General features: G+C 39.0%; 2 protein-coding genes and 1 long non-coding RNA gene across 7 annotated transcripts in view; 2 read left to right on the top strand and 1 right to left on the bottom strand.

The window, feature by feature from the left end:
- Window positions 1-5,738, top strand: part of LOC137861524 (uncharacterized) — a 203,641-nt gene extending 197,903 nt beyond the window's left edge. Inside the window, exons 8-9 of the long non-coding RNA XR_011099661.1 lie at window positions 4,220-4,298; window positions 4,851-5,738. This is a non-coding gene — a long non-coding RNA (uncharacterized lncRNA). The remainder of the gene's footprint in view (window positions 1-4,219; window positions 4,299-4,850) is intronic.
- A 287-nt stretch (window positions 5,739-6,025) lies between these two features.
- The window catches only part of ARL13B (ARF like GTPase 13B), an 87,432-nt gene continuing 66,722 nt past the window's right edge, over window positions 6,026-26,735 (top strand). For both annotated transcript variants that reach the window (XM_068692955.1, XM_068692945.1), the window contains exon 1: window positions 6,026-6,214. The gene's annotated coding sequence lies outside the window, so the exon portion shown is untranslated. The remainder of the gene's footprint in view (window positions 6,215-26,735) is intronic.
- The window catches only part of PROS1 (protein S), a 34,889-nt gene continuing 16,847 nt past the window's right edge, over window positions 8,694-26,735 (bottom strand). Inside the window, exons 8-15 of one of the 4 annotated variants that reach the window (XM_068692905.1) lie at window positions 23,851-23,972; window positions 21,260-21,378; window positions 18,984-19,173; window positions 17,866-18,033; window positions 16,642-16,810; window positions 15,005-15,153; window positions 13,933-14,146; window positions 8,694-11,121 (exon numbers count right to left, since the gene is read on the bottom strand). In XM_068692905.1, coding sequence (XP_068549006.1) covers window positions 10,976-11,121; window positions 13,933-14,146; window positions 15,005-15,153; window positions 16,642-16,810; window positions 17,866-18,033; window positions 18,984-19,173; window positions 21,260-21,378; window positions 23,851-23,972 — 1,277 coding nt within the window. In that variant the 3' untranslated portion in view covers window positions 8,694-10,975. The other 3 variants (XM_068692914.1, XR_011099617.1, XR_011099618.1) reach the window with 3 other exon arrangements.

The raw sequence follows: 26,735 nt of genomic DNA, 5'->3' as shown, positions 1-26,735 counted from the left end.
CCCCAGCTGCCATCCTCTGGCCTGGAAGCCCAAACGCTGCCCCACAGAGAGCACAGCTACTCCCCTCCCGGGCTGCTCCCACCTAGGAGAATAATTTTTAAACACAGCACGGCATTTCCTCCCAAACTGAATTTCATGAAGTTTCCATTCCTCTGTAATCCTTTGGCATTTCTGGATTCCATTTGCAACACAAACCAAGAAGTTTGGAGAAACATCAAAGGTGTTTTTTCAGAGATAGCAATGCATGCAGATGCACTTGCTCTGCAGCAGATCTTGCATAGCCTTTAGAAAGTGAGTTTATTTCTGGAAACCTGATTTATGTAACAGCAAATGGATGGATAGCTGATCCCCAGGGGAAAATGTAAATCAGCACTGACAAGCACCTTGAAAGACCATCAAGTTCCAACCTGATGCTGCCAGGCTGATAACTGTATTAGCAAATATTTTATACAAGCCTGGCATGTGTGCTCCCCGATAACCATGTGGCTTTTAACAGCTTACATAATGTATATGAGCACTTCTCTAAGCTCTGGTGTATCATGCTGTATCAAAGTGTTGGATGGGAAACTGGCAATAGGTCATCCAAAATTATGCAGTTGGACATGAAAGGATTTTGCCCTTATATGGCAAAGGTAGAAACTCTCCGGGTGGTGGTGGTGTGTGTTTTGTTCTTAAACCATCCAATTCTCCACACACATGTGCTCTGCTGACAGCACAACTGTAATTATCCATGTGAGAAGCACCTGTTTCTGATTGTTTTTAGTGTCTTAATTAAGCATATTTGGCCAATGAGGCAAGGGCAGAGTGGTTGAATGGGCCCATGGCTGCAGCTGATATATACAGGCAGAAGAGATATGTGGCAGGCAGTGTATCTTAATATGGGCCATCACCTTTTGTCATGTTGTAAGCAGAGACTCCCCTTCCTCACGATACAGAGTGCTTTGCACAGGAAATATTTGTGCTGTCTCAGTCCATTAAGTGTTTGTGCTCCTCTTCAGTTGAACTTTAATGCTGACTCCACTCAGGGTGTGTTGCTTGTTTTGGAAATACTTGCGATATCCCTCCAATGTTTATTTTCTACCCCGACATGCTGCTACATTCCTGTAAGCTTTCTCTGGCTACAATGCAATGCTTGGCCAGGAAACAGAGAATACAAATGAAAAACAGTGCCCTGATCCTAGGGAAATGTAGTGAACCTATAACAGAAATTGTCTGATTGGAAACAAGGCTAAGATTTCCAGGGAAATAACAAACAAACAGCTGGTCAGCACCCCTGTAAGATCATCAACTTCAAATGTGTATTTCCTGGGCAGATCAAAATGTTTTGTTTAGTTCTCCTCCTCTGCCCTCAGCAGGTAGTAGAAGCAGAGGGCAGGTCCAGTGATAATGTACCAAAGCAGATAATGAGATGGTTAATAACTGTGGAAAGAATTTGTAGCAACAATTTGTATGGCCAGCTAACTGTCTTCACATTACTTCCAGAAATGGATCCAGGCTGCCAGCTTTCTCCCACCTATTGTTGAAGACCAGCACTTAAACCAACAGAACACCTAAAGGCAGACTCATAGGGCTAGCAGCAGGAAAACAATTCTGTGCAGTGCTTTGCAGGAACCTAACGTCAATGGTGACATTGGGGTCACTTTTGCCAGGTTAGCAGAATATTAGAAGCATCAATACAAGATTTGTGTTTTCTGAAGCAAGAGCTTGACCACTCAGCAAAGCAACAGAAGTTTCCAATGTCTGTATCAGAGAACCTGAAAGCAGACCCCAGTGTCCATGAAGTCACAGCACTGTAGAGTCTCTGCATATGAGCTAGATGTGAATACAGCTAAGGCAGCTGAAGGTACAGATGCAGACCCAAATTCTTCAGCAGGTGGTTATATCACCACAGAGGGCTAGACAGAGGCCTGGCTGCACTGTTGCTACTTGAAACATGCTCAAAATTCAGGATCTCCACAACAGCTAACACCTCTTCCTTCAAACCACATTGCAGTTTGATGTGTTATCTCAGAGCCACCCTGGGACCACACTATATCTTCTGCTAGACTACAGCATGGCCCAGGGGGACAGCAGGGGATCAGGTTATCCACAATAACAGCTTGCCAAGGTATATAATCTGGTACATTAAAACTAAAATATAGTTGGATAGTACCGGCCACTTTGAATCCCAATATGCAATCAACAGTGGAGTCAGGGAAATGTGTGACAGATCAGAAAAGGGAACTTGGGTAGGCATTTCATCATCTAGAGTCATGAGGAGTCCCATATGTGGTGCAGGGGGCTGGCCACAGTGGGGGGGGGGAGGGGTGGTTAGGGACCAAGAGGAGACCAGTGCCTTGTTTACACATTTGTGTCCTAGAAATGCAGGGGCTTTGGAGCATAATGACCTTCTCTCCTCTGTGCTTCTCCTGAGAAGAAGGCTTCTCCTTACCTACATCAGGATAATACGCTAAGGGGTGCATAGCAACAAAACAGCTGTGAGGGCCAGATAGTAATAGACCGAGTCCTGCCCACCTGAAGAATGGCCCTGAAGAAGATGCAGTACAGGAACTCTGAAAACACATGGGATAGTGGGGGGACAATGCTTGAGAAATCTCTAGTTCTTAACCAAAAATTCAGTTTTTCATTGCCTTCAGAATAGTGTGTGTGTGTGTTGTTATGTTTGATTGACAGGGTGACTGAAAGTCTGGTAGCACAACAAAGTCCAGATTTGTCTATAAATCCCCATTTCAAAAGTTGGTTTCCCAGACTTTTGTAGAAAAAGAACAACCCAGTTGTATGAAAGTGAGCCAGATTCTTTCCTGGTTTATGAAGCAGCGAGGGAATTGATAACTAAATACCAGTGGCAGGCGCTGCAGTGCAGATGGTGCCTGAGCCTGAAAGACGGCGGCATGCCTGTTACACTCCAAGTGAAGCTGCTGAGCTGGCAGCCACCACAGCCATTATTTTATTGCTAAGCTAAGCAGATCAGACATGTAAGTTCACTGGGACCTAAAAATGGTTCATTTGTACTAAGATAAACTTCAGCACGAACATTCACTGACTAGCAGCACGTCTGCAGTTCACCCCTTGTGGATGATGGATGGGAAACCAAATACTCAGGAGGAGGAGACTAACACAGAATAGAGAATTTGTCCTCAGGGTAGTGTTTGGAGAAACTTTTTTTCTATTGTAAAGAGAAAATAGAAGGGGGGGCAGGACTGGTTTCTGCCTTGTAAGGCAAGGTAACAAATCTGGCATTGTAATCTAGTGAAAAGTCAACCCTGTGACCAGCAGCACGAGGCTGAAGTCCTTGAGCAGAGATCTGTATTGACAATATGAACATACAGAATTGCTGTATGTTTGTGAATCAACCCATATGAGTTGCAGTGTCTGTGGAGACCACAGTCAGGCAGTGAGACCAGCTGCGGTGCTACCTGGGCCTTCTCCTTCCATCACGAAGCAACGCAAATGAGCCTGTACCACGTTCCATGTGGGTACCACATCTAGCTTGTATGGAGTGAACTGGCTTATTGTAATAGATCTTGGCTTCTTGGAGTAAAAATGAATCATCTGTAGGTGGAGAAACTACATGTTCTCTGCTCTCCACACCACACAACAGTTGAGCATCTGACTGTACCTCTAGACATCAGGCCTGTACAGCATTAGTTGAGCTTAAGCCCTGAACAACCCAACACAAACCATCTGCTCCTCCTCTGCTCTCTTTGCACAGCCAGCCAGCTTCTTTTTTCTGCTCCAAGGATTGAGTGAAAGCCAGCAAGCTCTTCTCTGAGGCTCAGGCATAGCCACATCAAGCAACTGGACCTTCAGACTGGTAGAATCAGTGTAGAGATGACTTCTGCCTGCATTGCAGGATCCCAAACATTCTCACTGGGGCTGTGGTGTATAAAGGTAGCTGCAAAAAGGTATCAGTGCCATTGCAACTTCCTTTGTTACTAGGAAATTCAAGTCTGGATAGGAAGTTACTAGCAGGAGTTTAAACTTGCATTGCCACATAAGCCAGAAAGGGTTTATGTTAAGCACTAATGACTTAAAAACACATTAAGCTATGGATTTATATAGTAACATTTTCAACAGACATGGGAAACCATTAGATTTCTGGATTGTCTGGGGAATTACTTTCTCACTCTCTGTATATATTGTACTTAACAGAAACAGACTAGAGTGGGTACCCCAGCATAGTACTGTCACAAGCATGTGTAATTTTTATTTGTTACAGAATCATTGGACCTGTGGTATTTCTCCTTTGACTGCAAGGACAACACTCTGCAGTTGTACTGAAGTAGATTCTTGTTCTGGTAAGGAACAGCGTACAATTTAAAGTTGGGCTCTGGGACACAGCTCAGGTCCCTCTGCCTGTATAACAGTAAGTTTAGGACAGATTTTCAGGGGCGTGAAAGTGGAGTGGCAGGTGGATGCCTGGTGTCCTTTTGCACCGCCGGAGAGCATTCCTTCGTGTATTGTTCTGCCATCTGCCTACACACACACTCTCTGCATGTTCCAAGTTAAACCCAGCATTAGCAGCAGAAAAAAACAGTGCACATAATGACAAAAAAATAAAAAATGGTTCTGGACAAAATGCTTTGGGGGTCTGTTTAATATTCATTGTGAATATTGCTGAGCAACTGATGTCCCCTTCAAGAGTTTCACTGGTTGGAGTATTTGGGGGGTGGAGAGTGGATTTTTTAATGTTGAGACCTACAACAGGCTGTAAGACTGCTTAAATCAATTTTGTAATTTGTTAGTGACAGTTTCTTCAGGCTTCTGGTAGTAGCAGGATACTAGAAACACTGGCAAAGCTTGTTCTTAGTTTCTTATGGATGCATTAAACTACATTTTCATCCCTTGAGATCATAGGTCATAGCTCTGCTTCGCCAGCATCAGCTGATGACTTCACTGACACCCAAACCAGAGCAAGGAACTGCTGAACGCACCAGCTGCTAATATCATCAGCAGTGGGGAGCCTGCGACTCCTGCTGTCTTCACCTCTTGTTAATAGCCCAAAGTCAATTCAGAAGAAATGTTGCTAAAGAGTGTGAACAGGTGAGAGGGTAGCCATTTAAGTTGCTTACTTTAAAACTGTAGTAGAAGATATCACGTCTTCTGAAGGAACACAATGTGAAATGAACAGTCACATAATTTAAATCAGTGGCTAGGCTTTCAGTTATAAAGAACTTAGCAACGCATCTTGCCCCAAATTATTGTGATTACATCATGTGTGTTTGTTAGAAAAACATTCAGCCCACATTTCTAAAGTTTATCGGGTTATTTATTTAAAGTGTTTCTCTTACAAATAAATTTTGGAAAACATCAGTGCAAGGCTCATCTTGCTTCAAAAAGACTTTCAGTAACTTTGCTCTTCTTACTCAAAACCTTTGTTCTTATCCATCATTTATTTAATGAGACAATCTTTTTTTTATACGGACCATTCTTGGAACTATTGTTCATTTATCTTTGTCTGAAAAGCTAAGTGCCTACAAAAGCAGCCTTCACTCATGCAGACAGGATGTCAGCATCTCTCTTGACTGCTTGACCTAGACTACCATTTCCCACATGGGGTGGAGCGCCCCAAGGAGGCCGTGTTCTTGGCCCACCCCAGCGTGAGGAAGGACGGTTTGGGGCAGATCCTGATGTCATTCTGGTTCACATCTGTGGAAAATGGCAAATGCAGAGTAATCGCTTCACTATGAGGATTTTGTAAGGCTGCCAATGAACTACTTATGTGTCGTCTGGAAGACTCTGAAAGCTTGTATAATCCTTTACCAAGATACAAACTTGAGTTTGTCTATGCAGCTTGCTTAATGCCTCAATTGACCAGTGTTTTAATATAAAGACATGAGTTACAAGGTGATAGGATTTGCCTGTTCCAGGCAAACAGGTTTGTTAAATCTACATGACCTTCTGTTCCAGAAGAAACCCTTTAAACAAAAGGCTGGCTTCTGCCCAGGTTTAAAAGAAAAGATTGCTTTTCAATTGACTGAGTTAGCAGGAGTCTGTGACCAGCTGGTGGCAATGATCACACAGCCTGTGACAGGCTACAAAAGAGAAAGGCTTGCTCAAAGGAAACCTTTTGTTTTCCTTTCTCTCTCTCTCTTTTATTTTTTTTTTTTCTTTTTAATTCCATTATTTATTTAGTTAGTTAGTTTTCTATACAGAATTTTGATTCAGGAGAATCATACCAGAACTTGATGGAAAGAAAACTTTTCTTGGAAAGGTAAGACACTGCTCAGTGGTAATCAAAACATTTGCTGTTTTATACATGAACTGTTTTTTTCTTTGAGTTTATTTTAAGCAGAGGCAGTTTTATTCTCTGTCCTCTGTACTACTCCAAACTTGCAAAAATTACTAGCATGTGCCTTCTTGCATTCTATTAATGAAGACCTTATCTTTAATAAACTCTTATTTCTGATATCACCCATAAAACCCCTAGTAAATTCCAGAAATGTTGTTCCCCAGTTCTGTGGCCCTCACCACCTCCTCAGTTCGCTTGTGCAGCATGTCAGCAGAGCTGTTAGTGTGAGCTTCCCACCCAGTGCCATGGTGGGCCGCTAGCAGAGGAGGTTTGCCCAAGTCAGAGAAGGAGGAAACTGATTATGGGCCTGTATCTAGAAAAGCAAGATATGTGGCTTTTTGTAACTGCAGAGCCGTGAGGTTTTAAGTTGGTTTTTGTTTTTCTCAGAAGTAGGCGATGACAGGAAAGAAAAATATGGTTTATTAATGACAAGAAACAAAAGCAATGTTGTGTGTGGAGCTAGCTGTTCAGACTTGAAAAAGCAAAACAAGATTTTATGGACTATTTCAAGGAACCTATTTTGCTCCTGAGAGTATGTGGTCAAGGGACTTGATGTATAGCAGGTCTGGCATCACAAGTTAGTCTGGCACTTCCAGTGTCTTCAGGTAGTTATCTAACAGTGGATACTCATAAGCAACCTGAAATCCTTGTTTGAGTTCATGTGCAAGAATACTTGTTCAAGTACCAACATTTTTATGGCTGGCCATTGTGGGAGAGACGTACCACTAACTCTTGAGCAAACTGTTGGTGCTTTTACATCACCCTGTATGTAAAGTGAGGTTAAAATGTTTTAAAACGGTGGGGCTTTTTTGTTGTCGTTGTTTTTTATATAGTGTTTGTGTTTGGAGAGAAAGGGAAGTGAAACTCTTTCAGATCAAATGGCTTGTGCTTTTTTATTGGCGTCTGGGGAGGCAATCAAAAAAATCTAGAGATGGAAAGTGAAAAAGCAACATGGAATGACCTTGTTTTCTTGTTACATGTTTTTTCTACTTCCCTAACTTCTGGAATGCTACAAATTATTTTTTTTAAGAAAGCAATACAATTAACTACTGAATTACGTACAACTGTGTAGATTTTTAACCACTTGATTGATTCAATGCAAATGCATGTAAGAAACATGGTTAAGAGCTCTTCTTCTCAGAACCAGCTGATGATTTAGCTGCTTATTCACATATTCCTACTGAAATCTAACTATTCCATATATGAGCAGTGTAACAGCGGGGGTATACTCATTTGTGTACAGGAAGCATTGTTGTCAAAGCATGAACAGTAAACCCTATTCCTGTGAAGTTTTTGTAGATGGTTTGAATGGAAGCTGCTGTAGATGCTTCTTTTGATTTCTTATGATAGCACATAGCACAGCGATAGTGCTTCTGTCTTGTTGGCACTTCTGCACCCATGTGACAAGTAATAAGCTGTCTAAAATGACAGCAGCCAAGATCATTTAGCTCTAAAGTGCTTGTGCAGGACTGTGGTCAGGAAAAGAGTGGGAGAAAATCAGAATCTCAGCGTCTCGGTTCTTTTATTTACTAAGTGATACCTTATTTATCCCTTTGGTATTAGCTTTTACAATTTTTCTGATAACTAATTTTTTAGTACACAACTGTTGTTTCTGGCAGACAAAATGTGAAATGCTCCCACATCTATTTTTTTTTTCAAATCATGCAGTTGCTGAGGCAGCAAAATACTAAGCATGTACATATGACTAATGACACTGGAGGACTAATATCAGTGTGTTGTTGAGTGATAAGCAGGACTGAAATGTCTGAGAAAGCTTGGCCTCTCTTTCTTTGAAGATGACAACCCTAGAGCTAATTTTAAGCAACAGGAGTGAAGGTGTTCACGCCCGGTTTAGCTAGTTATCTTCACCAGGAGACACACAGGCATTAAAGCATGTAAGCTAACTTTAGATCAGGCATATAAGCAGAAATCTTCTCTAGTATAAATAAGAACCAATTTCATGGCTACATCTCATTTTCAGGGAAATCAGGACATGTAGATTTGTAACACTTGGTGTACAGGAGCTGAAGAAGCCCAGAGCAGGTACCAGCTGTTCCCGCTGTACAAATGCTGAACAGCCCTTCCTGAAATGATTATGCCTAAAAATGAAATTAAACACATTTGATAAAGGAGAGAAGATAGGAATTAATAACTTAAATTGTTCTTTTTTTTTTTTTTTTTTTTTTTCCACATATGCTTTTAAGCTGAGCTTAATTTCTTCAGGCAATATTAAAAAATTAGTAAATTCAAATATTTTTCTAGAGAACATGGATTCCTCTTTGGATAGCACATTAATTTGAGCTCTTTGATACTGAAGACAATCCCTTAAATCAACCATTTGACCAGTAGAACCAGTCCGGCACAGTGAAAATGAACAAAGATAAACAAATACAACTTAAAATGAGAAGAAAATTGCAAATGCTGCTTTATTTAATTCTTACAATAGGGAGGCACTTTTACATTAAAAAACAAAACCAAAATACAGTGCAGAGGTTTCATTACAACTACAGTATCCTAAAATATTCCTGCATGAAAATAAAAAGAAATGGTGTCTGTGTGGGAAACTTAAATGATTTTTGTTTTCTTTAATTCCAAGTCAATACTAATAATCCCACTTGAAAAATGTTTTCTTTGTTTTTCTTCTGTTCACACAGATTGATATAACTGTTTGTAGTATTGCTGACACTTTACTCTGTTTCCCCTCAAACTAATTCTGTATGTACTTGCACAAGGCAAAAAAGCTTACTGAGGGCTTTGCAAAATTTAGTGGGTGCTGTTGAGATACTGTAAATTAAGTAGTTAAAGGTGTATTTTATGTCAAAATTCCCAATTCAGCTTCACTTTGAACAAGACCTGCTTATTTCAGTAGAGTTACTCTTTGCCTTAGGCTCAAATGATGCATGTGTTTGTGGGGATGGGAAGAGATCATGGAGGGATGCTTTCCTGCAGTTATTTCCCCTCCATACAGTCTGGATAAATGAATGCAGGTATTTTGTTTGTTTGTTTTTCATGCCATCCTAGAAAACTGAAGCAGTTTGGCAATTAGCCCCTGGGTGTCAGCTGTGTGGAACTCCTGCTGATAAGCAGCTAAATAGAAACCCATGCTGAACAGACTTGGAGACCATTCTGAGGCTGGCTGGCATGGAAGTCAGAGCAAACACTGTATTATATTAAAGGGCACAAATGGGAAGCGAAGTTAGCAATAACCTCACAGCAATAATGTTGAAAGATGGCCTCAGATTCTGTGGTGCTGATGTACTAATGTGAGTACTCAACCATGAAAGAAACCTTGCTAATGTCACTAGGAGTATCTGTGGAGAAAGGCAATCCTCAAAATGACGATTGTCACAATCCATCCTTCTGTACGTACATTTCCACTTGATTGTCTCAAGCAAAGAAAGCAAACCTCAGGTTGAAAATTCTGACAGATAGTGTCTCGCTGGTTGATTGATGGGGGTATACATTCATTGCTTTACAGCAATTCTCCTGCTATTTATTTGTTTGGGGGTTATCAAAAGCACTAGGTGAGCTGCACAGGGAAGCTCCTGGTTGTGTTAAAATGAGATTGGAAGTGGAAGAATGCTCTAAGAATGATAAAGAAATACTAGAAATGCTTAAAATGAACACCTGAGGAGAAAAATACTCTTCTAATCGTCTGTGCTTTTAAACTTGGCTGAGCAGAATATGGCTTTATGTGCGGATGTTACTAGCAAAACTTAGGCTTTCAAGTAGGTCAGAAATACCTGCAAGAGGGTTTGCAAGTAAGTCTCTTCTGAGGGCTCTGTGAATGCGAGGTTAACCTAAGTAAAGGGAATACAATGGAACATTAGAGGGTGCTCCTATTGAGGAGTGAAATTTGTCATAAATGGAATAAAAGTTTGCTGCAAGTTCTCAGCTTTATTTATCAAATTCCAGTTTCTTCTCTTATGATGAAGACCAGAGATTCTTCCCTCATGCAATTTTCTGTTTTCTAAAATTGCCTCAGCTGTATTTTAATCCACTTTGGAAGTAAATTACCTGATCTGATCCAGAACTCTGTTAACGGTCTAAAGCTGGGTTCCTCTGACAGAAGAATTAAAGTCGGTACAATATAACAAGAGCTATTTTCAAAAGTTAAACTACTTAAAAATATTTCCGTTTGGAAGTTGCTTTATCAGCATTGGTACAGTATGTAAACATGTCCACAGAGAGCTTGGGCTCTGGATTCCAGGGCACCTTCTCCTTTACTGAAAGCACGTACTACAAAACCTGTAGAGATTTCTCTTTGTATATTACGTTTGGAAAAGTTTAAAGAGAATGGCTTTGTTTAGATTCAGATAGGCTGCCAAAATTTGCAACTTGTAACTCTGTGCTGATATATGAAAATAAGATGTAAAACTTCTCTCTCCAAACTAAATATATCAAGGGCATATTCTGAACATGGAAGATAATTCTGGCTTTAAGATTTATCCCTGATATGGATAAAAGAACACTTCGCGGAGTTTTGATCTTGATTATGTCTCTTTACAGCTGAAAAGAGAAGAGATTTTTTCACCCACATTCTATATAAAAGGGAGGAAAAACATGCCGTTGATTATTTTCCTGGCACATCTTGAATAAAATAGTACAGGCTTCATTATGGCATGAGACTAATTATGCAAATTATATCTGAAAGGAAAAAAAGTTAAATTAAGAATTGAATGGCTACTCCATAATCAGTGGGCACGAGTGAGATCTAATGGAATTGTGTTTAAAATCGGCTTCATCCAGATCCAGCTGTCTGCTGTTGACCTTCACCTCCATGCAGCCGTTATAAAAAGCAGTTACTAACGTTTCACCCAGAGGAACATCTGCACAGAAACACATTCAATTAGGGCAAGGCATGCAACATCTTATATATTTTTCAGATTAGCAAAATCATGGGGAACACTGCATTCCCCCTGCATTAGTTCTCCATGGGAGAAAACAGTAATTTGGCAGGGAACTTTTTAACTAAGTTCTTCTCCCTTCTGTTTAAGATTCTTTGAGATAAAGTCAGCAAAGTTGAGAAAGGTCGATAACATTTGAAATATGCATTACAAATCTTCTCCCATCCAGAAACCAAAAAACTATACATAAGTGTTTCCCAGCAGCATTTCCTGCTTTAACTACAGTGAACTAATACTATGTTTCCTGGAGTGCACTGTTCTTCTCCTGACCTACAAACAGATGTTTATGGGTTTAGAGGTCACCGAAAGAACCATGTTACTTCTGCCAGAAAGCTACTCTGGATTCAAATCTGCAAGTTCTCAAAAAGGGCACCCCTGGGAACTGCACACATTTTATTGCTTCCTTACTGCTTCTTGCAAGTGAAATATCTGTGAGAGACCCGCTTTATCTGTTGCTCATTTAGCTATTCTTTAGGTCATGGTAACATCATATCATTGATGTGCTTCCAGCACACAATACGTAAAGCACAGAACCAAGCAGGTTTTGCTGTGAGGCTGTAGGGTACAACCACATTACAAACTAGACTGAAGGAGATCCGAGTACCTTCAGCAACCAGAATGAGGATACCTAGAAGCTGACATCAAGAGCATCATCTTTTTTTTCTGGTGTTAATCGTTCTGTCTCTCCTAAAAGATTGCTGTGGTCCAGAGAACATGAAACGTTGCTTCCTTGTGGTTTTTGTTGTTGCAAGCTGAGGTACTGCACATACAGTCCTCTATAACTGTGTCCTGCTCTTTTGGCTTTAGGGATAACGTGCTGCTGTCACAGAACTATGCAACGCTCATTTAGCCTGCGCTGACTGTGTTGAATTAATTAGCAAAAAGGAATACTTCCAGCATTGTTACAAGTTTGAAGAAATGTCAAGTGTCAAAAATAGGCAGTTCTGTTTTTCATGAAAAACAGATGTTTTTGTTAGGTGTCTCTTGACCATACAGTTCTGTGCACTTAGCTCAGCATGGGAATCCTTACCTACCTTTCTATACTGCTCAGTAATCCCAGAGACTTTCAGAGATGAGTTAGAAGAAATCAATGAGTTGGTGTAGTCTTAAAGTCACTTTCCAATGTTACTTTTTTTCCTCGCAACAGAGATTGTTGCAGAAGAGGCTCCTGTGGATAAGGTGTTTGTTTGTTTTGTGAAGTGTGTTGTTGTTGTGGGATTTTTTTTTTACTTCTAAGTAGATACTGGATTTACATACAGATCTTTTTTTATTAATTTGCAAGGTCTTAACTCTTAAGGCATCAGTGTTAGCAGGGTACTAGGAAGAATGACAAATATCGCAATGGTGATGGGGGCTATGAAATGACCAGAGTCAGTCAAGTTACTATGGCTCAATTAACCTACTGATTCACCTCTACTAAGTAAACACAGTCTTCAACTCTTTGAACAGTGAGCAGGCATTACAGAAACTGACACTTACCTGTATCTGACAGTACTGTACCATTAGCATATTCTCATCCTATTGTTTCCATTTGAATTGAACTTACCTGGTTAGTTGGTTTACCAGACATTGCACATCCAGTCAAAAATGAAATCAGAGGAAAAATTGGCATATTTAGGGACTGAATCTTTATATTTCTGACTATCACTATTTAAAGACTTGTAGAGAAGTCAATCACAGCATATGTGCCTGGATGCAGAGGCAACTACCACTTCAGACTGAAGCTGTGGTACCTACTGTGCCACCCTAAATATTTTGCATTTATTCTGACAAGCAAGTCTAGATGGTGGAATCACAATTCGAGCTTCCCTAATGGATGCTACCTTGAAAAAAATGCCTAAAGAGATCATCTCCAAGGGACACACAGTTTTTCATCTCTTTCTACTCCTGTGTACTCTTCTCCTGCAGAAGAAACACACTGCAGATAAAGAAGACTGGCTTTATCTGGGGCAGTGCTATGATAATGTGGCCTAAGAGTAAAATGGATGTCAATTCAAAACTGTGTTTCTCAAAATTTTAAGGGTTTCCCTAGGAATTTTGACTTAAAAAGTTCTGCTAGTAGGAACTTCATCTTGTAACCATGGTGTCTTTGCTCTACTGATTTTCAAGTTTGGAAATCTCAGGCTTTGAAAAATCTTTGTCTGTGGCAATGCTGTTTTTCTGCATGGTTCACACTGAAGTCAAGCTATTTTACCAATAAGCGTGTGTACACTTCCTCTATAAAATTCCTGTTTGTACTTGCCTTAAGGTTGGGTATTTGCTTGCAGCTTGTTTTAAACAAAATGTTATTTGCTATTTTAACATATTTTCTGTCTCATGAAGATTGTCAGTCATCTATTGCCCAGAGTGTAATTGTTAAAACTGTGTTTTGGACTTTCCCTTCTCCAGCTCTGACACTTAATTTACTCATAAATGTCAGTTTTCTTACATACCTGATAGAGTTTCTAAACTGTGCCAGCTGATGGCATTTCAGAAAACACAGTGGTCACTTGTCCCCAGCTCAATAAAGCAAAATGTATTGCAAATCCAAACCTGTTCAGAGAGACTCATGCCTCTTAATAGGCCTAACGATATTCCTATTGAAAAGCTGACTCACTCAAAAGCTGCATAAACTGGATGAAACAAGGAGCATTTGGGGAAAAAGTTTCTTATACAGTTGTAGGTTTTGTCCAACTCGTGTAAGGCTGAATGGAATCAGGCTTCTATAAAAGAATAAAAAGAAAGGTAATTCACCTGGCAGGCCACCCAAGTAGGTAACAACATCTGTCATCATTGCTTGATGCAGGATAGACAGCTGCTCCGAATTGCTTTGGTCTGTACGTGAATCAACAGACAGTTCAAGCTGCTGCTTGGTTACTACAAGTCCAACCAACACTTTTCTGGGTGTACATAACTTCTTTGATTCCAGACGTGCTACAGTGATATTTCCAATGGTCGCAATTATTTCCTAAACAGAAGAATGTGGAGTCACAAAAGATGCCACACAACTTTAACACAAAATTACACTTAATTTTGATACATTTTATACTTGAAAGTAGAAAGAAAAGGTATGTTAGAGCTGTGTTTTAAAAATTGTTACCTTAAGTTGGAAAAGATATTGAAGTTGATAGTTGCTGTATAACCATCACCTTTGTAAACAAAGCCATTAATTTATATTCTGAAGCTTGTAAGTGAGAATATTCTCGGGGGGGTGGGGAAGTACTTTGGCTATGGTTCTGAGGGTGAAATCCTGCTTCTTTTAAAGGCAATATTGCTACAACTTCAAAGGTAACCCAGTTTTTGCTGTACGTTCTTATTTCAGGCATAGGCATGGATTAGCTATGATGCGCTATCATGATCTATCTTGGGATACCTGATCTATCTTGGGATACCTGATGTCAACGTGTAAACAGGAACAAAGATTTTTGTAAGAACAAAAATATCTGTTTATAAATTGAAGCTATTGTTGCCATTGCTATAATATCATGACTACTTCTGTCATATTCACTTTTCTGCTTTGTGTATTTGGAAGGAAAGGCTAGAGAGACAAGGCATAATGGATACTACCTAATGTAGTGCTTAGTGGTTGGTCCCTGCTGTAGCAATCATTAATAGTAATATATTTTCTGCACATCAACGTATGATCTAAATGCCATGCAAAATATTAATTCAGCCTTCCAGCTCCACTGCATGTAAGTTGTAAGTAACTTCTTTTCAGTTTGACTTTTTTTTCAAAAGCTGAGTAGCGAGTTAAGTGAGACAAAGATGAGAGGTGTGATACATGAGATGATGCTTGAGCCCTGAGCTGCTATAATTGTAAGATCACCTGTGAGTCAGAAGAGTTAGAGTCCACTATGGACAAAGCAAGAGGCACTGTTTCATTAGAAACCAGGGCAAACAAAACACCAGTGTCTGTGGATGGGCGAATAGTCATAGTCACATTTACTAGCCAATCTTCAGCACTGTCAAGATTATCTGTTTTAAAAGAAAAGATTGAAATTAATAAATCTATCTGCTAATGAAAAATTAATATGGTGTTAAAAAAAATAGTACTTCATCTGCTCCTATTGTGGAAAAAATAGTACTCATCTCCAGAAAAAAAAAAAAGAATTTTGGAACTTTAAGAATTAATAATTCTTTTTAAGAACTTATATTTCTTTCTAAAAACAAAACAAAAAATACCACTCAAATCCTGCTTCTTCCCTTATCTTGTTTTCTTACTGAATGCTTTTTTTTTCCTGTTTTCTCTGGTCCAATGTGGAATAGGTGCCACATTCATGAAAGGTCAGTTTAAGATTATACCTGGAAAGACAACTTTACTCATAAATTGCTGCCACTAAGTAGAAGATTGGTAGTTCTGACACATTTTTACATTCCAAAGCAGTTCTACTGTCAAAATGGGAGTATGCAGATGGGTAAAACAAATATGCAGATGGTGCAAATACATGTATAACTTCAGATGATGCATTCATAGTCAAGCTAATACAAAAATTACTGTTTCAAGTACTATTTGTCATTTTTTTAATCTTTTCTTCCAGCATCTGCCCTTCCCTTCCCCAGTCTCATCTAAACTGATTTCTAGTATTTTTTTCAGGAAGCAGAAATCCTAGCACATGAATTGAGGTCATATTCAGATTTGGGGTGGAGGATGGGATGGGGATGAGAACAGAAAGACGCAGGGGTGGTGAGAGTGTGGGAGCAGCCCCAAAGAAATAAGTCAGGAGGAGACATGGCAGCATGGTGTTAGTGAATGAATGGGAGGAAAGATGAGTAAACATCAGTGGCATAGAAACCTCTCATGAGTTTGTTGGAAACATAGGATATAAAAAGCTGTACACATCCTTTGAAGTGGACTAGAGAAATTAAAGAAAAGCCCTTGGAAAGAATAGCAAGTCCTGGGATGAAAAGGATTGAGGATCAGACAGGGATTGAGGGGTAGGATAGCATCTGGGATATTAAAGTATGTAATGACAACAAGATTTGATACTCAAGGGATGCCTCACTTTGGGCTCTCAAGTGTACCCAGAGGGGATTCTGGACTGCAAAACTTGAAATTAGGGCAGAAAGTTCTGGATTCAGGAAAGAACAAGATATACACTCAAAACCTCTAGATATGATGTTCATTTAGAAACAAAACCACATACATAAAACTATCAGTGATCCTTTTCCTCATCCACAGTGTTCTTTTTCTGTCGGTAATACTATAGCTTTCTTCACTGATAAAACAAGGGGCAGGATTAGATCTTTTTATAGTGAATATGTTCAATACTCCTCATCTTTTGCAAATGAAGAATATTCTTCCTAACCTAAAGCACTTCAGAAATTAAATGGACAACACCAATGGGATCAAAAATCCTCATGCAAGCAAATAGCTTAGTTTTTTTTATTTTTCTTTTTTTGACAAACAAACAAGTCCATCACCATTGCAGCAAAAGGTATAGAAATAGACAGAAAAATACTTACTATAGTTTATTTGAAACTTTGCCATTCCAGTGCCAGGGTAGAAGGATCCTCTCTCAACTGTTACTAAGCAGTGTTTGCTTTGTTTTCCTTGAATAACTTCTTTTACACCTGACTGTCCTTGATTCATTAGGTTCCAGGCACGAATGCAGCCATCTAGGCGAGGGTTAATCTGTAGAAGAATTACAGTACTAGGTGTTTGAATTCAAAGTTGTTTTAAAACAAATTAGTAATGAGGCGTTACTTTGCATATGAACTTATAGCTAATAAAATAGCCTTATCAATGCTATAGTTACCACATCATAGAACTGAGGCTAGGAAAAAACAAATGGCATGCAGTAAGTACCTCAGCCTTCAAAAGGCACTCCTGATTTAATATTATTTCCATTTTGAAGTTATAGGTCTGTACAAAATAAATTGCTTATATTTTAATGCTCATGCTGTCCTTTCGTTTAGATCACCACAGCTTTCCTATACCTGTAGGACAATGATAATTACTCCTGCTCCTTGTTCAAGGTTTTTGTCTTCTATTTGTAAGAAAGCATAAAGAAATTCCTGAAATTACTTTCTGTTAGGTAAGGGAATGTTGTTGTATTGCTTTATACTTTTTCCCTCTGCTTCACTTTTGAGCAAAAATGGAGTGCTTTTTTTTTGTTGTTTTTGTTTTTAAAAAAGCATAGTCTCTAGTGTACAGTTACTTTTTGCCTCTCTATTTAGTGTGTCAGTTATTTTAAGGGTTCCTGGACTGAGAAGCAGGTAGTTGGTTGTACTCCTCCTCATCAAAAGACAGAGCTGCAGAGAATGGAAGACTGAGTGAATCACTGGCCTTGACTAGCCTCAGCTACTGAAAAACCTAGTAAAAATGAAAGCTTATTGTGCCACCTGCATAGTGATTTCTATACCATAGCATGGCAAAAGCTAGCACCAGACACATGAATCGCTCTGAAATGCTCTTGCAGCAGAAGTGGTGGTGTTTTAGGGAATCTTAAGGCTATCTTACAAAACAAGCAACATAATTCTGAAAGATTAGCCCTTAAGAACTGTGATTTTGTAACTGAAATGTAACTGAGGATAGTGTACAGAGATTTCTGCATATTTACTTTCAAAACATGGTTAGTAACTCTGTTTTCATTTTCTAAATGGGTTCTAAGCTGCTACTATGTCCCGTGTGACTGTTAAAGAAACAATACAAAAATAGTAAGTCTTAATCAACATTACTTTAGTTACCTGCTTAATTAGAGTGTCACCTGCTTTGCGAGGCAATCCTGCAATGTACACCTTAGTTTCCAAGAAACCGTGTGACTGTTTGAAGAGAGTTCCCGGGCTGTTAATGTTCATCACTGCTTCTTTAGCTATTTTTACACTGATGCTGTGCTCTAGTTCTTCAACTGATATCTAAAATTAAATAGAAATGTTTATGTATACACACACATAATTAGAATACTCTTAAATGCTAATTTTATATACCTGTATGAAAGTATTACTTATGTACCTCTAAATATTTGACTTGTAAAATAGTTTTAATGTATTCGGTACTTATAGCACATTTAAACTTGAATCATAGCAACTGTCCATTTCCATGGACACCGCATAGGAGGATGACTTGGGTGCTTTTATTCCCACCCTACCCTCAGGAAAACACTGATTAGCTGATTAGTCAGCCTGCTTTATGCTCTACTGAGCTTGCAAGAAGCTCATTTCTACAGTTGTTCTACATCCCATCTACATCTTCATGTCGCTGTAACCTGCTGCACGGGATTGAATCTCCAGGTGGGACAGGGACAAAGTGGGCTCAACACCTGCTCCTGCTATTGTGAGGTATAGAAGTAGATTTTTTATCTCATGCAAGTTGTACTAAACTGAAGCAGGTCTGTGCAGAATTCTAGCTTCTCTTGGCCCCCTTTAAAAACAAACTTACTGGTGTTAATAATATGCTATCGTTTATAGATGGTATACCTGAGCAAGGCCTTTCACCTTAGGTATGCAAGCTTGAAGAACAAGCTAGGTTTCTGGTCTACCAAAAGTAAATCTTCCTAGGCCAAGTGTCTTATTGTTCAGCTCACCTTGCAATCATACTTGCTAATGATCTGCTGTTTCCCTTTTCATGACTACAAAGAATAATTCTTATGCTGCCAGGTAGTGCTAATTCTCATTATCAATGATGAACAAATGCCATGATTTCTCAGATGTAAGGCATCCTCACAAGTTTCTTGGTTGATATTTAAATCTGGAATTTGAGGGCATCATTTTAAGCCCTTGGAACAGTTGCTTAGTTTCTTCATACAGTACAGAATGTTCTCATAGGGGATTAAAGGAAGGAGAGGAGAGAGGTAAACCCAGCTTACTATATGCCACAGGCCATCATTAATGGCTTTTCCTCCGCTGGTGACTTTTGTTCCAAATTCATTCCTGAATTGAATTTCAATCTTTCCATCACGAAGAGCAAGCAAGATCCATGCTGTGCTGTCAAGGGATTCTGCATAGAGTATAACTCCCTCTGCATCATATGTCCGGAAATCAAATTCTGCTGAAAATCTGAGTTGTGAAGAAGGAATCTTATTAATAAAGACAGAAAACTGAAGTACTGAAGAGCCTGTGAAAACCTGTTAGTAAGGTTTTAGGGGAGGAAAAAAAAAAAAAAGAATTTCATAGATATTAACCTTTTGGTAACTCTGTTTCTGAGCAGTTGCAGTATTTGGATGTTATTAGTCAAATGCAGAATCTAATGTTGTTCATCTGAATCCAGGGAAATGTTTTGAGATTAATGCCTGGAGCTGGGATTTGAATTAGCCTTGGTTCAGTTCCCAAATCTGCTATGAGCTTTGCCTGTGAAGGATATCACATCCACTTTAGTAAGAGGATAGAGATAAAATCCCTACTGCATTGCATGGAGATGTGATATGGGGAAAAACACATGATCTGTGGCATGCTTTAGCTCAACAGGGCTACCAAGTGCTGCCCTACAACAATTATGACCCAGCAATTTGCTACAGATACTGATGTCTTTGATACAGCACTCTTTAATTTGAGGATTTGTTGTCTGGACCTCGGCAGTTGGTTGAATATATACATAGTACAATTATGATTTACGGTACAGGCTACAGTAGTAGAGAGTATAAGTACAGTGAGAACAGCCCTCCTCTCCTAGAACTTCTGGGCTATATAAAACAGATTTAGCATGAAAGGAAAAAACAAAGCACACTGGAGTAAGGATTTGCTGAAGACAATAAAAGAAACAAGTATGGGGGCTGTAATTGAGAACTTGATTCACTTTAACTCCCAGTCTTGCTCTTTGTCCACTAGATGTCAGTCTCTCATGCAGACCTACAGAAAATCATTCTGTATTTACACGGAGACTATTAAGATAGTGTCAAACATTTATCATCTTCGAAAGGTCTTTCAGGAGAGCATTAATGCTAGGTCAACTTGGAAAAATGGCAGAGGAAAAAGTTCTCACTATTTATGTCTCTCTGTAAGATTCTGAGGCTCTGGGGATCACCAGCTCAATGGCTATTGCTGCTGTTACTCTTGAAATTGTTCGCTCAGTATGTCAAGGAATGCTGCAATTTCAGCTACCACCGTGAAGAAGTCCAACAGTAATGAAGAGGTCACTACCTTTGTCAATTGTTCTGACAGCTGTAAAGGAAATCACACAGACAGCGCTGTAGACAAGGTACTGCACTTTATCAGTGTCCTTGGAACACTGAAAGGAAGAACAGGATGGGGGGAGCCTTGGCCTGTTTTTGTTTCTCAGCAGTGTGTGTGTAACAGGATGCAGCTTCTACCCAAAGCAGAAAGGAAGTAGCACCACTAAGAAACCTGGAGCCATACCCATAGATGAGAATGGAAGCTATACGGTAACTTTTTCTTCTACCATATCTGAATTTCATGCTGAGAATTCTAAATGTCTTCCTGTATCTGCATCACTGACTCCCACCTTTCCTAACCCCTGCTCTTTCTTTCACGAGTAAGGTTCTATCACAAAGATGCACCAGTTTTGCTCTCCACGAACCAATGGGACCTACTGCCTATTATATTTACTGTCCTCAAACCTCTTCCGTTTTTTGCCCGCTTAAGTCTGGATTTGTCTGAATTCTTTCTCCCAGTCCATATACCTCTTCTCTACCAACAGCATCTGTAACCAGGTCTGTAATGGCTGGAAGACTCCAACTTCTTTATTCATATACATGATCACACCACGTGCCAGTGGTGCATGTCTGCCCCAGCTGTGTGCTGTTCCCTGGCTGGGACACAGATGCTAGTGGCTCCTACCTTCTCCTGAGGTGTCTGGAAGAAACCTGCTGACCTCTTAGTTTTGCCACATAAGAAAGCTGCTGTCTACACTGATTAGGTGTCTCAGGGACACAGTACAGTCAGTAAGAGATGCTGTAAACTGACTCCAAACTGACTCTTCTTGTCTGCTTTCAAACAACTCTGCACTCCCTTAAGTGACGGTGTATGTAGGAACCTGAGTTAATTCATTCTCCATATAAAAATATCTTAATCCATGGGGAGATGGTGGTATAATTTTTGCATGCAATGTACCTTACGCCCTCAGAAAATTAAGGGAAAAAAATGTCCATGATTTCCAGGCATACTTTTATCAATAGCAAATGCTTACCTGGTGACATTTGGCAATTTAAACTTTAAGTTCACAACAGGAATTCCTGTAAACTGTTCTGCCAGGTAAAGCAGTTCATTATTCTTTTCTAGGTTCAGTGGGATACACAGAGGAATAGACTGAAAATAATAGAGAAGAAAAAAGCTGTTAATGTTGCATTGTGATATTCCATGAAGTAACTTCTGTTGTTGCCTATTAGTCTTTTTTGTTGTTGTTATTTCTTTAAGCAATGGATGGCTTACCTCATTTTTTAAATTTATTTTTAACTTGAATATCTATTTGCAAATGAAATAGTGTGTTTCTTTTTGTTTGAAAAGTCCATTTATTTAAGTTGTTGAAGGATAATTGAGGTTGAAACACAGTCCTGGTGGATTGTAACTATTTAAATATTCAGTTTTTGAATCAAGAATTCTAATCTTCCATCATTTCCTTTTCTGTCACCAGGGACTGATGACACCCATCTGCTAGGGTCCTGCCTGGTTCCATTATTAAAGCTGTGTGGAATCTAAACCTGATCAGGTCTTAGAAGGGAATGGGGCCAGAGCAATGTCTTAAGCAGATTTAACAAAAATCACCTTTTCTTTATCATTACTGATATACAACTATTCGTATCTGTACAGCTTCTAGTACTACTAGAATCATTTACCTGGAATAAAAAGAAGCAGTTTACAAGTAGATTCAGTAACAGATCAATACAAAATCTTTGTCTGGCTGTTCATTGAATGTACTTGTCTTTCTTGAGCTCTGGAAAGGGATGTTGATGCAATCAACGCTCTTCCTTCTGGAAGAGCATTGAATTAATATTTCTGAGAACTGTTACTGGAGCTATGAAGCTCTTAAAGCAGTGTGTTTTCAGGAAAAGTCTAAAAGAGAAGTGCCAAGTATTTGTGGCAACTGAAAGTCCTAAAGCAGTATGTGAAACTGGAATTAAGTGACTTGATCCAAAGTCAAATGTGAATAATCACAGTCAGCCAGCTGCAGTAGGGGGGAGGGGGATGTGGACAGAATTGCTCTTATTCTTTCAGCTACCTGAAGATTTAAACAGACCTTATATACAGGCATTAAGTGCAAATTTAAACTAGTAAAATATTTGTTCAAGAAATGTCAACCATCCCTTCTAAGATGATGTTGATTTCTTTGTCTTCTGAAACTGATGTTATAATTAATATCTACAGTTTTGTCTTAAAAGTAAAGCACTCAGATTTGCTTTAGATACAGGTACCTATGCTCTGCATAAGGTAGGAAGACTTGCAGAATAGGCTTTAGATTACTTGTGTCCTTGACTAGTTGGAGCTTAAGAACATCTTTGATCTGAAATTATCCCTCAAAAGACCTCTTGTTTAATTTTCATACGATGGCAGTATAGCAGTCCTGCAGAACAGAACCAACAAGAATAGGTGCGGGAAGACTCTTCTGTTCTCAAAATATGCTTTTTGTTAGTTTGGTAAACAGTTAAGTAGAGTACCCGAATTCTGACTCATGTATTCATGATGAAGCAGTTTTGTTAAACATAGAGGTGCTCCTGAATTTTACGGCAACTCCATTTTATGTCTGCCAATATAACTAGTCTTTGGATTGCATATATTTTCAACCGATTAAACTATTTTTTCCAGTTTAGAGGCCTGAAACTAGCTTTTAAATCTAGCTTCCAGATAGACAGTTGATCACTTTTGAATAACCATATTGAAAAATAACTTGTAATGAAGCCAGAAGATACTTTTCTTCTTTCAGGAAGAAGGAAAAGGAAATGTAATGAATACCAACGTTGTTCAGATATAAAATTTCAGGAAGAACAAACCAGTTCTAATACGCACATGCTAGCACTTGTACCAGACCTTGTTCAGGCTGGGTTTAAGCCCAGTTTTATTATAGTGTGTTAGAGGTGTTTCTTTTGTTGGCAGTTATCTGAGCTTACCTCGTAAAACAAGTCTCAGCCTGCCTGAACCTTTCAGAGCATACAGAGAACCATTCACAAGAAAATCCCTGTACTGGGATTCTCCAGAGTTCTAAACTTTCTGCTACTAATAAACCGAGCATGAACAGCCTATTTTGGCTGTGAGGTGCTGTTCGATTGGCAAGTTTTACTAAGTGCTTTTTCTTAAGCTATTGCAGATGAAAACTGTGGAAAACAATCCAGCTCAGTTTTGTTTTTTTTTGCCTGTTTGGATCAAAAAAAAAAAAAAAAGAGTAATTCTGAAAGAGCAAGTGAAAACTTTTTGTGCAGTCTAAGGAAAGCCGAGGAACATATGGGCAAATCGGAGTATTTTGTCTCTGAGTAAACTGAACAGGAATTATTTGTTTGATAGGAAAAAGCTGGAGCTTATTTTGGAAGCAGCAGGAAATAGAAGCTTGCCTAAGCCAGTCTTTCTTGACAGGATTCCTGTAAATGCGCATGCATGAACTGAATGGCATCCAAATCCCTACTGGGTCTGCTTTGTGAGCCAAACCATAGCTCAAAGTCCCCAGCATTTCTCAGCGATTTTGAATCCATTCTCAAATAGCTTCCTACTTTCTTGAATCTAACTCATCCTGTCATCAAGAGATACCCAACTTTGATTTTCCATATGGAATATTACATAGTGCGGTTTTACCTCGCAATTCTTCATGTCCTTAGAGAGCTTGAACCCTGTCTTGCCATCACAATAGCAGCTATAACTTCCTGGAGAGTTTACACAAAGCTGAGCACAAATATCTTCAGTGCATTCATCAATATCTAGGAGAAATAGAAGCATACAGAAAGATTTATTAAGATTATTCATGGTTCAGACTGAAAACTAACACTTTAATGGAATAATAGACAAGATGGGTTCTACAGCTTAACATGAATCCAACAGGTGACTGCTGCTAAGCTAACTAATGCTAACAGATGTCTCCTATGTAAAATGTACAATCCAGAATTACCTGCTGGGTGTATAAGCCCTAGTAATCTGATAAGGGCCTTGTGTGCAGAGCAGGGGGAAAATTGGTCTGATTTGTGAGGCAGTAAGAAGCTGAGCTGCAAGGTGGTTGCATTAGTGCAAGAGACCTCAACAAATCACTACCATTTATGGCAGAAATGTCATTCTGCATCAGACCTTTTCATTTCCCAATGGATATCAACATAATTTAGAGTTATTAAGAATTTATATAGCAACTGTGTGGAAAAGGGACATGATTTTTTTCACGTAAGACCAAAATAATTTCAGGGCAAAATACGTGTTTTAAAAGAAACACGTGTTAAAACAACACACAATAATCTTACAAATAACTAAGTTTCAGACAGCATCTATTTGTGCAGATCCATCTCATTTAAGCTGTAAGAAAGCTACAGCAACTTCATTTTCAATATTGCAGGCTATATATAATAGTTTAGAAAGGAAAGGCTATGTAAAAAGCCAATGTAACTGTTACATTTCTAATACAGAAATGAGCAAAATCTCTCCTGGATAAAAGCTCTGAGGGTGCTTTGGGTCCTCAGATTAAAGAAACTGCAATACTTGTTTTGAAACAAGTGTGAATAAGCAATTTTGTAATAGCGTGTGAATTTTAAGTGTTCCATTTTGTTATTTTTTTCAGGACTAAAATACTTTTTTTTTTTTTTTTTTGCTGTTGCTTGAGGGGAGGAGAAAAAAGGGAAAGAAAAAAAAACACTTATTGTAAAATCTGCTACTTTGCAGCAACCATGCATAATCTCCTTCCAAAACAGTACACCATGTTTTGCAGTCTGGATGCTACTCTGATTTCTACTGTTGTTGCAGTTACAACTACAATTTGTACACTGCTCAGCCTCCAAGTGCATGCAGTTTCTCCATTACTTAAATGGGCAACAACTCATGAAAAGGACCTTGTAATTGGATGAAAAGTCCTTTATTATTAAAATGTCTCATCTTCCTCACCTTTTCCTTAAATGACCACTGCAAGGGAACTGTGCTCAGGCTTACGCTCCCTCCTGCACATTCATCTCAAAAGAAAAAGCTGTACTGTCCCTTACTACAGGTAATACAGCCAGAACTAAAGTTCTGGATATTCCTACTGAAACGCATAGGATGCAATACAGAAATCTGTTGTTGTCTTTGTAGTATGTTCAAGCTGTGTAGAACTTGACACCCAGCTCCACCACTTGCCTTGCTTCCATTTCACTAAGACAGTGCTCTCTCCTGGAAGGAAATGATAAAAGTTCTTGTTTTGAGTTCTCTGCATTATAATCATGGCATTTCTAAAAACAGCAAGGTCAAATCAGTTGCTCTGCACGTGGTTCCACTGCCTGCCCTGGGACAGCTCGCTGAGGATATTCTGGGTCAAAAAGATGTATACAAGGCCTTAAATCTTTGACCAGCAAGTATTGCTGATAGTGTTTTCCTGTTCTGGCAAAAGGTTTCATGCACATCGAAAGGTAGTTCCTAACATATAATTGGAGAATTGATGACTGAAGCTTTTTGGATTGTTAGAATTCTAACTGATCTTAGGTACACAGCTGCAGAAAAGGTCACAGAGGAGATTTTCCTGCTTCTCCCTGATCCTTCAAATGCTTCATGAATCCAGTATCTCAGGTAAGGGGATAAAATAAGTTGTTAATGTAGAAATACAGTAATGGATGTTGTAAAAAGTTAATCTGACAGCATTTTGCAGATGGCTTTTGTGTTGCAAGGCCTTAACTTGAATTATTTTAAATTAACAAATGTATAAATTCAATTGTGACTGTACCTGAAATTGCAGTCTTCAGAGGTGAATGTCTGCCAATGTTAAGAGGTTTTCTTTGCTCAGATTTGGGAAAGCTAACCTATTGAAATGTGTTACTCTCTATGTACATACAAGTAGACTCTTGCAATTGTAAATTACCAATGCTCTGCTTAAGGCATGATTCCTTCTTCGTTCATTTTGGCCTTTGTCACCTGTAGCACTACTTAGGTGAGCAAGATAAAAGGGTGGGTTGCAATATCTAAGTGCTTATTTTAGAGTTTGAATCATACTTCTTTCCATATGCCTCAGAGATAATGCTCACAAATTAGTCATACAGCAGGATCTGGTCAGTTGTTAAGAAATGTTTTGCTGGTGCATAATTGCAACTGACCCTTCCATTTCCTCTGTCTGCAATTAGATCACCTCTCTTTCATTTGGCATGTGTACTCCTTTCCATTTGGAACTCATTAAACTGTTTATGGTCTTGATGGGTGTTACCTAACCCAATAGACTGCAAGATCAACCTGGTACAAAGGGTTCTGTGGTGAAAGTCATTTTCTAATAACTTCTGGTGACTGGTGGTGTGATGTCCATTTAAAACTAAGACTATAAAATGATGTGTTAAAAGGTCAAGCTGGTTCTGTCGCTGTTTTTTTTTTTTTGCTTGGTAGGTTGTTTTTTTGCATCTTATCATACATGCAAATGAGCCAAATTCCAAAACACAGCCTAGGGATAGTATGCAGTGGGTGAGAAGAATGCTTTCTCTGTCCTTTCCTGTTCTGCCTGTTTTGAGAAAAATAAATTTCATTCTCAGTAT

This window comes from Anas acuta, chromosome 1 (genome assembly GCF_963932015.1).
Source record: "Anas acuta chromosome 1, bAnaAcu1.1, whole genome shotgun sequence".
NCBI lineage: Eukaryota > Metazoa > Chordata > Aves > Anseriformes > Anatidae > Anas > Anas acuta.
The sequence above is the reverse complement of the archived record's forward strand: the minus strand, read 5'-3'. Positions and strand labels throughout refer to the sequence as shown.